The sequence below is a fragment of the Atractosteus spatula genome, chromosome 5 (genome assembly GCF_055471065.1).
Source record: "Atractosteus spatula isolate fAtrSpa1 chromosome 5, fAtrSpa1.hap1, whole genome shotgun sequence".
Lineage (NCBI taxonomy): Eukaryota > Metazoa > Chordata > Actinopteri > Semionotiformes > Lepisosteidae > Atractosteus > Atractosteus spatula.
Genome location: NC_142710.1, coordinates 5,178,106 through 5,191,504, shown reverse-complemented (window position 1 = coordinate 5,191,504; position 13,399 = coordinate 5,178,106). Strand labels below are relative to the sequence as shown.

The following is a 13,399-nucleotide window of genomic DNA, read 5'->3' as shown; positions in this document are numbered from 1 at the left end:
CGTATTTTTTATATTGTGATTCTTCTGTTAATTTATTGTAAGGCCAATGGTTTAGAAATAGTACTTTTTGCAGGAAAATTGTCTTTACAAAGGATTGTTTTGTTTTTTTATTTCACTATTTTCCTGATTCAGTTCCAGGAGACAAGATTCATCTGAACAATGGTGAGTTTACTTCAGTAAAATAACAGCTGTTGTAATGCATTAAAATCAAGAATATCAACAAAACAGGCTTAAAAATTGAAGTTGTTTTAAATGTGTGCAGTACATAGTTCATTCAGACTGATTTGTGTAAATAACCTATTAAGCTTCTGGATTTGTTCTGACAATCACCTGATTCACACAGTGTGTTGTTTCCCCTGTTGTTGACACCTGTCAGTAAAGACTGATGAAACTCTCACTAAGAGAGCATGTGAATAATACAACTTAAAGACAATCACTCTTCTAATAATAGAGCTTCTTTACACATCTCAGCAGGAAGAGTGCCACAGGTTCGGTTTCTGTAGTTTAATGACCATTAACAAGTTTTACCAGAAAGGTGTAATATGACCACAGAGAGGAAATGTAATGTGCTTCGATTAGCTACAGGATTTTAAATATCTGTTCAGAAGGTGCAAGGCTAAATCTCAGGCAAATGATAAACACAAGAAATTAAACTAAATATCTAATTAACTAATATTTCCTCTTCTCATTTTCATAGGGAGATAATAACAGTAAAAATGGTAAGTTGTCCTGTTTTTGAAATTAATGTCATTGCATGTACCAAGGTACAGTATAAAATCTTTAAATTGTTTCTTTACTTATTTGTTAAATGGTATTGAATCACCTTTGACAAGTAGGCTTGGTTGAGTAAACATGAACTCTTAAAGGTTCACACTTGCTCTACATCACAGAGGAGTGGACTTGGAGGAAGGGCTTAGTGTGCCATTTGGGACACAGCCCTTTATACTTAACGAATGATCCTTGGATAGATATTGGCTTTTGTCCAGCTTTGTTAATCATATAATCTATTAAAAGCATGCCATGATCAAAGGAAATTCCTGAAGAGATCAGAAAATAAGTTGTTGATATCTATAAGTCTGGAAAGGTTACAAAGCAATTTTCTAAGGCTCTAGGAACCCACTAAACCACAGTGAGAGCCATAACCTCCAAATGGAGAACACTTGGAACAGTAGTGAATCTTCTCAGGAGCGGCTGGCCTGCCAAAATTTCAAGGGCGCAACGTAAAATTATCCAGGAAGTCACAAAGGATCCTAAAAAAAGAACTGCAGGTCAGTGTTCATGACTCCACAATCAGAAAGAGACTGGGCAAAAATGGGCTTCATGAGAGGGTAGCAAGGCAGAAACCACTGCTAACCAAGAAAAGCACCTGGATGATCCCCAAGCCTTTTGGGAGAATGTTCTATGGACAGATGTGTCAAAAGTGGAACTTTTTGGACGACATGGGTCCCATTATGTCTGACATAAGCAAACACAGCATTCCACAGTAAGAATATCATACCAACAGTCAAACATGGTGGTAGTAGTGTGATGGTGTGGGGATGCTTTGCTGCCTCAGGACCTGGGCGACTCGCCATAATTGAAGGAACCATGAATTCTGCTCTGTGTCAGAAAATTCTTAAGCAGAATGTCCGGTCATCCATCCGTGAGCTGAAGCTGAAGCATAGTTGGGTCATGCAGCAAGACAATGATCCAAAACACAAAAGAAAGTTCACATCAGAATGGCTGAAAAGAAGCTAAATGAAAGTTTTGGAGTGGCCTAGTCAAAGTCCAGACTTAAACCCAATAGAGATGCTGTGGCAGGACCTGAAATGAGCAGTTCATGCTTGAAGACCTACCAGTGTTTCTGAATTAAAGCAGTTCTGCGAGGACGAGTGGGCTAAAAGTGATGTGAAAGACTGATATTGAATTATAGGAAGCATTTGGTTGCAGTCATTGCAGCTAAAGGTGGCGCAACCAGTTATTAAGTGTAAGGGGGCAATTACTTTTTCACACATGGGTGGGGATATGGGTGTTGGATAACCTTGTTTATTAGATAAATGAAATAATCATAATAAGAAAGTGTTATTTGTTCACTCAGGTTCCCTTTATCTAATATTAGATTTTGTCTAAAGATCTGAAAACATCCAGTGTGACAAATATGCAATAATAGAGGAAATCACTTTTTCACGGAACTGTATTTACCAATATGACATACATCTTATGTCTGAACTATGTTTTAACAGGTAATAATTTTTTGGTGTCTGTCTCCACTTACAGGCAGGAATGAAGAGGCAGCTGAAAGAGGTGGTAGGTTCAGTACAGTGGTTAAAGAGTTCTTCACAATATTAAGTAATGTCTTCAAAACTTTTATTAATCTTATTAATCTTAATCTTATATATTCAAGATGTAAGATTCATCAAAATATTACTGCACAAATGGCATTGAAAAAGAAGGTTCTTGTTGAGTTGATCCTGTAAATACAAAATAAAACTAACAAAGTTTCAAATTTACAGTATACTGTTCTTCATTTTACAATTGAAATTGCATACAAGTCCTTTTCAATGTGATGGCCAGAGATTAGGTCCTTCCTACCTGCTTGGTCATTAGATATCCTGTGAAAAGCAGCATTTTTTGAATATTTAATATAATCTGCCCTCCCTAGTTTCCCTTTGAAGTTGAATTCAGCTTCTTACTCCACCCTTATCACTGCACAGTAGGGCTACTGCAGTAACATGGCTGCCATGTTTCCCCCAGGTGGGATAGGGCTGCAGTGGTACAGGAACAGGAAGTGATGCTCTATTTCCTGTTTAACTCTTTATTCCTTACAGGATTGTAGTAGGACTGCAAGTGTGTTGCACCTACAGTACACACTATGACTTACCATCAATTTTTCGGCAATTATCACCGTCTTCTAAAGCCATCCATGAAAATACATAAACCTGTCATACCAATGTGGCAATTGCTAAAAGCACTAAATACAACCACCAGACTGACAATGATACAAAACATATGGCCTGTGCAACCAAGGGTTTTTTTAGGAAGAAATGACCAACAATCAGATTTAAATCTACTTGTGTGGCATTTTAATTGTGTAAGAAACAGATTTGTTTGTTTTAACTATATAGTTCAATTTAAAATGTAATTAGTATTTTTAGATTTGTAAATTTGTACTGAATTCTATTAATAAAACAACAATCTGGATAATGCTGTTAATATTGTTAGAAGTGATATTTATTAACCTATTTTGAAGACTTTGATGCATAAAATGTCTATGAAGAAGGTGGAATACTGATTCTCAAGATGTATGAGCCAAGGGAAAGTGATGCTGGTCTGGGGGGGAGCTAGACAGGATGTGTGCAGCACCATGTGCAGCCCTGGAACATTAATATGTAGGGGAGCAGACATGCAAGATTCAAATTTGACCTCCCCTGAGTCTCTGTTCAACAATACCAGGTCTGCAGTTCTGTTGTGAGATAATATGCTTTATACTGGCTTTAACTTGCCTGGCTGAGGAAATGACAGTTGTTTTGATATTAAGTACTGTTCTGTTTTCTGTGAAGTATTAGCAGTGGGGTTTTATGGTAATAAGATCAGATATTACACCTTCTGTTACATTAATGGGATCTTACCAATGAAGCATTACATCCATCACAGCACAGCACAGGATGCCGTTTCTTTCATTCGTCTACCTGCGTAGTCTCTGTCCCTGCCTCTCGGCGCAAGACTGCAAGTCCATCCCACACCAGCGCTGACCGCAAAAATCTACTCTCACTGCCGTGCCTGGAACTCACTCCTCTTCTCCCTGGATCCCCTGGCCAGATCAACACTGCTAAACACCCACTCTGTGAACAATAAGGCTCATTTTATATGTGTCTTTATCACAGAAAAAAAAACTGTACATGATGTGCTTAACCGAAACCTGGCAGAGACAAAACGATGGTCTCCATTTCAACCGACTAGTCCCTCCGAGGTACAGATTGTTTGACTTCCCGTGTCTCTCCTCCCACGAGGTGGGGGCGTCACTGTTATTTACAGTCTTCTTTACAATTTAAGTCCTGTTACTGTACCACTTCCCTCTTCTTTTGAGTGTCTTGTTTTAAATGTCTCTGTTCCCCACTCTACTATCATTGCCACAGTTTATAGACCACCCAAACCCAGTGGAGCCTTTCTAGGTGAGTTTGCTGATTTACTTTAATTTTTATTCCTGATAATTAAGAGGATCCTTATTCTTGGGGACTTTAATATACACATCGATTCAAGGTCTTCCAGTCTGGCTGAAGACTTCCTTTCTCTATTGGGATGCTTTGATCTAAGTCCGTTTGTTCGTAGCTCTACGCGTAACAAAGGATACACCCTAGATTTAATCAGGGCAAATGACTCTTTTGTTTCCCTTTGCTCTTACCTTGAACTAGGCCTTTCTGACCACTAAGCTGTTCTTTTCAATCTGGAATTGCCTGTTTCTAACACTTCCCCCTCATGCTCTGTAAATTTTTGCAACTGGTGATCAATTGATCATCCTAGGTTAGTAAAATCTGTTCTATCTTCCTCATCTCGTTTCTCTACCTCTGACCCTCTAGAGGACAAAATACATTTGTTTAATAGCGCTCTTTTATCTACCCTTGACACCTTTGCTCCTCTAAAAACTCACACCATCTTTTTCTCGCTCTGCCCCCTGGTACACTGACCATCTGCGATCTATGAAGGCAGTCTCCCGGAAACTTGAGCATAGGTGGCGTCTTTCTGGCCTAAACGTACATTATCAGGCTTGGAAAAAAAAGCAGGCTTGGAAAGAATAGTTGTCTGAATATACTGTACAGTAAGGATACAATAGAGTCTGCGAGATCCACCTTCTTCTCTCACATTGACAATAACCATAACAACCCCAGACATCTTTTCTCCTCCATCAACAGACTGCTAAAGCCTAACTAACCCACTACATTACCTGCCTCATCGCAACTTTGCAACACATTCTTAGAATTCTTTAGCTCGAAGATTGACAACATCCAGCATCATGTTCTCTACACAATGTATATCATTTCCACACCTCCTCCCTGCTTATCTAACTTTTCTGGTTCCCTTTTCTCCAACTTCTCTCTTCTTGACTCTGCATTCCTCAGTAAACCTGAAATCCACCACCTCTATATTAGATCCCATTCCCACCACTTCATTTCAGTCCTGTTTTACTTCTCTGTGCCTCGTTGTCCTCAGTATAATAAATGAATCCTTGAGCACTGGTGTTGTAACAAACGGTCCTCAAATCTGCTGCCATTACCCCCGTGCCAAAAAAGCCTAGCATGACTCTGGACAATCAAAACAATTTTCACCCCATTCTAGAACATGCTTTCACATTTTAGCTACGTAACCACCTCATTGCAAATAACCTTTTTGAACCCCTCCAGTCTGCCTTCCATCAACTTCACAGCACAGAAACTGCCCTGGTCAAAGTCACTAACGATCTTCTAATAGCGTCTGATTCTGGTTCTTTTTCTGTCTTTATTCTTCTTGATCTCAGTGCTGCTTTTGACACTGTGAACCATATCTTACTTTCTCATCTTGAGACTGTGTTTGGAGTCTCTGATATTGCTCTCAAGTGGTTCAAGACTTACCTCACTAATCGCTGTCACTTTGTCTCCCTTGGCAGATTTACATCTGAAATTGGTCTCGTTAAGTCTGGTGTTCCTCAGGGCTCAATACTGGGGCCTTTACTTTTCAGCATTTACATCTTTCCACTTGGTCAGCTTTAAAGATCACATGGCCTCAACTATCATTACTAAGCTGATGATACTCAAATATACATCTATACCAAAACTGACACTAATATGGCTGTCTCTATTCTATCTAATTGCATAAAAACATAAAAACTTGGATGACTCAAAATTTCCTTCATCTTAACTGTGACAAGACTGAAGTCATACTTATTGGCACCTCCCATCAACTTTAAAAAGCCAGTCCTGTAACCCTATCTGTAGATGGCTCTGTACTTGAGCTTCAATCAAAATTGAAAAACCTTGGGGTGATATTTGATTCAGGCTTGACATTCGACCCACATGTGCAGCATATTGTCAAAAAATCTTTTTTTCACCTCAGAAATATTGCTAGACTATGCCCTATGTTATCACTAACTGTGTCTGAAAAGCTGATCTACACATTTGTGTTCTTCCGAAATGACTACTGTAATGCTCTACTCGCTGGGGTATCTAAATCCACATTAAACAAATGCCAAAATGTCAAATGAACAAATGTCCGAAATTCGTCAGCCAGAATCCTGACCAAGTCTAGTGCAAGTGATCACATCACTCCTATCCTGGAGTCCTTGCACTGGCTTCCTGTCAAGTTTCGTGTCGACTTCAAAATCCTCATGCTCACCTATAAGGCACTGCATGGCTTGGAACCCCAGTACTTGTCTGGGCTATTAACGCCCTACTCTCCACCTTGCAGCCTTCACTCCTCTAATTTTGGTCTCCTAATAGTCCCCCAAGCCCATGTACACTCTATGGGGGACAGGGCCTTCTCCTGCTGTGCCCCAGAGCTCTGGAACTCTCTCCCCAAGGATATCAGAGAGTCACCTTGTCTAAACTCCTTTAAATCCAGACTTAAAACCAACTTCTTCAGAATAGTCTCTTCTTAACTGGTTCTGTTCTTTACCCCTCTGCTCCTACTGTATTTAGTACCACCATCTACACCTACATTCCCATTGTGTTTATCTTATGTATTTTTTTATTGTTGTTGCTGTTGTCTTTCTGTAAAGCACTTTGATAAGGCACTTTGAAAGGCGCTATATAAAATAAAGTTTATTATTATTTATGAAGTGTTTTTTAGCATTAAACACAGCAGTACTCATGATTTCTCCCAAGAGTGTATCATGCTCTGTTGTTAACTCCTGTTGTCTATATTTGCAGTTAGGAGACTAGATGAGCTCGAGAAACAGAATAAAGAGCTGCATGATGAGAACAGTAAGTACTGCTTTGTTTTTTTGCCTTTAAAGTGTGGAATCATTTAACTGGGGTTTTACAGTCACATGAACAGGTATTATACTTTTTCTGTTTTTTAATCATCTCATTTACCGCGAAATACAGCTGCCCTTGATTTACACTCCTGCCCTCTCATTTAAGGTATGTGTTGTGTTCTGTTGTTAACTCCTGTTGTCTATATTTGTAGTGAGGAGAATAGCAGAGCTTGAACAACAGAAGAAAGAGCTGTGTGATAAGAACAGTAAGTACTGCTTTGTTTTTTGTGTCAAAAGTATGAAAATATCTAACAATGTGGTTTCACAGACAAGAACACATATTGTACCTGTTCTTCTGTTTTTTTAGTGGAGTCTTTTTTACTCTCAAAAAATGCAGCTGCTGTTGATTTACACTCCTCACTCTCACTGAGGAGGGTGTTGTGTTCTGTCATGAATCTCTATAGGAACAGTGAGGTACAGTCAAGCCTTTACTGTGATGTCACTCAAGGGACTTTCAAACAGTGCTCACTTAACAACATGATCCCTACTTGTACTGACTCTATCTCCAAGCATTTAAACTGTAAATAAAGTCAATTTACATGTGTATGCATTTATATGTATTACAGCATTGATATTATGAATCAGTTTTGTTACTGTTGTCTCCTATCGATTTGCATGTTTAGCCCATAGTGTACTATTTGACTCAAGAGGAAAAGGAGGTCTGGACAACAATATACACAGCACACAGTCTGCTTTTATCTACATTTATTTCTTGAACACATCCAATTATAATTCCAGCATTGTGTGGTCTTCTATTGACCACCTAGAAAATCAACACTTCTTGACTTGCAATATCCCTGGCTCAAGGAATTTTCACTGAGAAGTATATTTCCATTTAATCTGCAACAAATCTGTCCTTGTTTTGAAGTAGATTCCTCTCATCACAGTTTTATCACTGATTGGTTTGAATAAAGCAGCAGTCAGGATACTGCTCAGTATCTCCATACTGAGGTCTCCCCAAGGAAAAACAGTACCCGACACTCCACCACTCTCTCTGTCTCCAGTTCAGATGATCTTGTTCACAGACGAGGACAATTGTCTTGACAATGGGCTTTCTGCTGTCATGTTGTTATCCCTGAATAGCCTCTGTGGGTCTATATAACAAGTTAGACATGAAGACATATACACTTGTATAGAAAGTACAGTTGTATGTGAACGTTTGGGTATCCCTAGTCTGACTGAATGTTTCACTGAATCTCTAAGTGAAAAGAAGTTACCCCTACCTCTTACTTAAACATGTCATGTTTCTGCACATTTTAATGCACAATTACTGGTTACGTGCCAAATTTAACAGACTGGAAAAAAATTAAACAGTGACTTTGGCAGGTGCAAAGATTGGGCACCCTTTGAGTTGATTCATTAATACTTTTTAAGGAATAAAACTTGATTTGATTTATTAGGCCTTACATTAAGCCAGGTGAAGACAGTTCCAGTTCAGTAAATAATTTGACCCTTCTGTCCTCTCGGGATGTTGTGTCTACTCTCAACAACATAGGCTCGTCTGACTCTTACAAAGCAGAGGAAGGCTATAAAATGATCTAAATGTGCATTAAACTGTGGAGAAATGTGTCATGTTTGAGTTTGACCAGGAAAGAGGTTGTGCTATCTTCTTTTCACTTAGAGATTCTGTGAAACATGACTTTTGACCAGTGGTGCCCAAACATTTGCATACAACTGTATACAGTATATTAAGAAGTCTAAAAAAGTGGATTAAATCCTTTTGGTTTTTCTTTTGACACACAGAGGTTCAGCACCTGGTTCTGTTTGATAACTTCATATTCAGATAAATCACGTCTTTAAACAATATCTAAATGCGGGTTCTCTACTCTCTTTAGTTACTGTATTTAAGGCCAGTAAACCATCCTGTTATAACCTGTGAATGTCTGTTTGCAGAGATGATAGACGTTTTGAGAAGGAAGCGTCAGAAGCTCTGTAAGTATGGAGATGTTTGCAGAATTTATTCTTCTCAGTTTATACTATTAAAGCCAAATATTTGCTCTCATGCGTGCACATGTCCCTAGTTTCTGCATGAGTCTCTTTGTGCTTCTTTCAATGCAAAGAGAGAGTCAACTGTGTGTTTGGATTGATTTTGTTCAAATCTTCATGGAATCAGGACTGAATTATTTCACAAAAATATCTCTGTTCTGAATCACTACAGGACTTCAGCTTTCTTTCATCTCTCTAGATACAGTAAAACACTTTTCTCATTCTGAAAATTGTAAATATCTTAAAAGATACTGTAGGTTTTTATTTCTTCTTCATAATATACTGTAGGAAGAACCAGTCATACAGTATGTGTTCATGCATTGTGTGCATTAACAGTGCTTTTTTCTCTTTTTAAATATTGCAGTGAGACGGGACATGGGAGGTAATTTTTTGTTTTTGTTATCACCAGAGTTGTTTGTTTTAATTATAATGTTTAAAATTTCATAATTATTTTCATATTTCTGAATGTATACTAAATTTTCTTCAATATTTTATTCAATATTTAAACAACAATCTGGATAATATTGTTAATATTGATAGAAGAGGTATTTATTAACCGATGTGGAAGAACTTACAATGTTTAGATGTTTGTGATCAGTTCAGAATTCATTCTGAAAATCCTGGCAAATCTAAACAAGAGACTAGAAAGATACAGACAGAAATGAGGGAAGATAATCCATTTTAGTCTTTTTCTATTAAATCTAAATCACCACATTTCGCAAACTATTTTTTGACTTCTTATTTTGTAATTAATAGTATTGTCACGTACAGTTCTTTCCGGGGCCCTATGCGGACGACACGATCCAGAATAGTGAAGACACAAGGGGAAAAACGGTCATGCAGGAAAAGGGGCTGGAGACGGGGGCCGTGTCCATGCAGTGCAGGTGTCCAGGGGAAGTGAATCCAGGCGAACAATCCATGTAGGAAATCCAAACGGGAAATCAGAAACAAGGGCTGAAGTCCATAACCAGGCGATCCATCCGGTGGGGGGGGGTGGACAGGAACCGGGTCGGAACCGGCGAGGGGAACTGGGAACTAGGAACTAGGAACTAGGAAGATAAAAGCATAACGGAGCCAGACGCAGCAAGACCCCGGGCTCTCATGATGTGGAAATCAATGAGGAACCAGGAGTGAGGTCCGTGTCTGGCTTTTAAGGGGGAGTGGGATTAGGGACCAGGTGCAGACAATGGGGCATAACAAGAAAGGGCTGGAGCGCCCTTAAGAGGAGGGGTTAGCGATCGTGACAAGTATTCAAACAGTTTCTTGTGAAGATTCTTTTACATTGTGTGTAATGAAAAGTGGAAGCTTGCAGAGTATTAAAAAAGAAACTAAAAAGAAAAGGTTTACACTACAGAAAACCATTATTGGTGCTTTAATTATGTGGTTAATGATAATAGACTTTTGGGTTTGTTGTATTTCATAATGTCAGTCTGAATTCTGTTTTCACCATCAGTCAATGTATAATGTATAAAAGAACTTGTACAGTTTTCACATAATTATCAGAATAGACTTTCATTATGCAAATCACATACACAGATCATTAAATATGACTGTTGTTTTGTTTCTAAAACCAGAAAGTGTTATCAGGTGAAATCTTTATCCGTGGTTCTACATTCTCTCTCTGTGCTTCTTTTCCCACAGTTAAAGTGACCCTGGATGAGGACACAATGAACCCCTACCTGAGAGTGTCAAAAGATGGCAGAGAACTGTGGTGGACAGATCAGCGCCAGAATCTCACTGACATCCCAGAGCGGTTTGATGAATACCCCTGTGTGCTGGCCAACAGGTTACCAGCAGAGATGAGATGGGGGTGTTACTGGGAGGTGGAGGTTGGAAACAAGAAGTCCTGGGAGCTGGGAGTGGCCCGAGACACAGTGTGCAGGAAGGGGCAACTGAGTCTGAGCCCTGGAGCTGGGTTTTGGGTCCTGAGTCTTTGGGATGGGAAGCTGACGGCCCTGACTGACCCAGAGACCCCACTGGACACAAAGATTCCCACAAGACTGGGGATCTGTATAGACTATGAGGAGAAGAAAGTCTCCTTCTACAACGCTGTAGATGGCTCAGACATCTATACTTTTGAAGAAAAATTAGACAGGAGTGTTCGCCCGTTCTTCTCCCCTGGCAATAATGATAACATTCCCCTTTGCATTATATAGTTTTCAAGGAAATGAATCTTATGCAGGGAAAATGAATACACCATCTTCCCTTGGAATATGTCCTCCAGAATTATCCACACTCCTGGTGAAAGAGATAGATATACTGTAATAGAATAAGTTATTTTCATCCAGATTGCAATATGTGTTTAAAATACTTCTATATTGGATATAGTTATAACACGATTTCAAGAAAAGTCATATGAGTCATAAATTACTTCCTCTCAAAACACAATGCTCTTTAATCATACCTCAAATTATTCATTTAAAGTTTAACAGACACAAATCTTGCATAACATTCTACTCTATAGATGTGCAGTAGAAGTCCTGAGGAATATATAGAGACTCTCAAAGATTCCCCTGGTCCTGGGGTGTACAAGGAGGAAACACAGAGCAGACATTCAGTAGTAGCGGCTTCATCATGGTCGAGGTCAGAGCTCTCAGAAGACTGCAGTTGCCTCTGACCTCCATCATTTGGGGAATGGCTATAAAAGAATCAACTAAGGAGCAGAGACCCAGGTTACCAGACCAGAGATCTTCCATGTTCAGAGCATAAGTAAACAAGAGACCAGTGTGCAAACTTGATCACCTTTTACTTCACAATGCGCCTGGGAGCAGGGTTGGTCCTAGCCTCTTTGGGTCCCTGGGCAAGATCTTGGAAAGGGGCTTATCAGATCACAATTTGCATACACTACTATTAGCAGCTCCTACTCCAACCTTATTTAACTATAAGAACAATTAAATAAATGAATTATACAACCAGAAAACTTTTATTACCCAGCTTTGAAGAACACATAATAAATAACTTCCAATCAAGAACAAGAAGAACACATTTTACAAAGATGTATTTTTAACATTGTATTTTAAATAGAAACATCAATAACAATAAACAGGATTTGTGTTACTGAAAGACTATCCTAACTTACAAATTACTGCACTGAAATCTTTGCAGGAAGGAATTGTAGACGTGTGAAATGAAGTAAGAAAAAACAAGGCAGGTGAGATATGTAAGGCTGAGCAGATGGGAAAATTCGATACAAATGTTCTATAAATTAGTTCACCTAGATTTTCAGGAAGCAAAATTATCATCGATTACTCAATATCTTCATTTGATCGTAGTTGATTCACTGTGTGATTGATGCTCATGATGGCCAGTACACCAAGATGGTCTTGTGTCATGGTTGACCTCAGGTGTGTTTCAATCAACTTGAGCTTTAAGAAGCTCCTCTCTCCTCCTGCTGCTGTCACTAGGAGAGAGAAGAGCTACAGGCTGGGTGTGTAAACCCCCCTTTTAATGAAATACAGAAGAGACTGCAAGGAAAACAATGCATTTGATGTTGATTACATATAATTGCTGAACGATCTTTTGTGCTGCTTAGCCAGTTGACCCACATGGCATGTATACAATTGCAAGAAAAGTGAATCTGTTAACATCTAGTAAAACACCTCAAGTAATCTGTCTCTAGCTTGAAATTGTTACATGTCTACAAATTTGCAAGATACATGAGAGACTCAAAACCAAATTAAAAACAAATGATTACATTTTATTATTATACACTGCATGTATGCATTATTACAGTGACTTGATGTAATGTACCTCAGTTTGGAGATCGCTAATCCATCTTTTTTTTCTGCTATTCAGAAAAGTATGCACTTGGTTACGATTGGTCATTTTGTGCCTGGACTTCTGCTAGGATAATTCATTTCTGTTTGTTTTTTTTGTGTGTGTATTAAACCATGAGCCCTTAAACACTTGTCATGTGGTATTGATAATAACTTGATACTGTAAATATCAAGTGGGCAAAAATTAAACCTGGAAATGTGAAAAGCTGCTTAAAATATACCTCAGATGACTTGAAGAAACTTGAGAAAGGTAGAGTAACTACAGATTAAATGCTTAAGGTCTCAGGAATACTGGTCCAAGCTGAATTGTTCATTGTTTTTGATTTTTTATGAAATTTTCTTTTGCAATAATAATGATTATATGCCAAGAAAATGTTAAGTATGTTAAAAAGTACTAAAAAATATTTAAATGTGTTGCAGTTTGAGGTTGTAGCACAACAAAATATAGTACAGGTCCAAGGGGAGTCAATAATTTCTACACACACTGTATGTCTTTGCCCTGTAAAACAATAAGCATTTGCTAATTGAGATGGTAAAAATAGTCATGTTTTTAACCTCCTGATTAAACTTGGTCATGGTGATACCTGTCCTGCAAGCAAACGGCACAAGGTGAAAACATGCCATAGATAGATTTATCAGTCCATTGGAGGGT

General features: G+C 38.6%; 1 protein-coding gene across 9 annotated transcripts in view; it reads left to right on the top strand.

Annotated features, from left to right (window-relative positions):
* The window catches only part of LOC148833651 (E3 ubiquitin-protein ligase TRIM21-like), a 59,674-nt gene that overhangs the window by 3,156 nt on the left and 43,119 nt on the right, over window positions 1–13,399 (top strand). For 2 of the 9 annotated variants that reach the window (XM_088915515.1, XM_088915516.1), the window contains exons 2-9: window positions 133–162; window positions 698–719; window positions 2,257–2,286; window positions 6,879–6,932; window positions 7,138–7,191; window positions 8,879–8,917; window positions 9,336–9,353; window positions 10,613–12,869. In XM_088915515.1, the coding sequence (XP_088771641.1) occupies window positions 160–162; window positions 698–719; window positions 2,257–2,286; window positions 6,879–6,932; window positions 7,138–7,191; window positions 8,879–8,917; window positions 9,336–9,353; window positions 10,613–11,127 (735 nt within the window). In that variant the 5' untranslated portion in view covers window positions 133–159 and the 3' untranslated portion in view covers window positions 11,128–12,869. Of the gene's footprint in view, window positions 1–132; window positions 163–697; window positions 720–2,256; window positions 6,933–7,137; window positions 7,192–8,878; window positions 8,918–9,335; window positions 9,354–10,612; window positions 12,870–13,399 lie in introns of those variants that run through there. The other 7 variants (XM_088915509.1, XM_088915510.1, XM_088915519.1 and 4 more) reach the window with 6 other exon arrangements.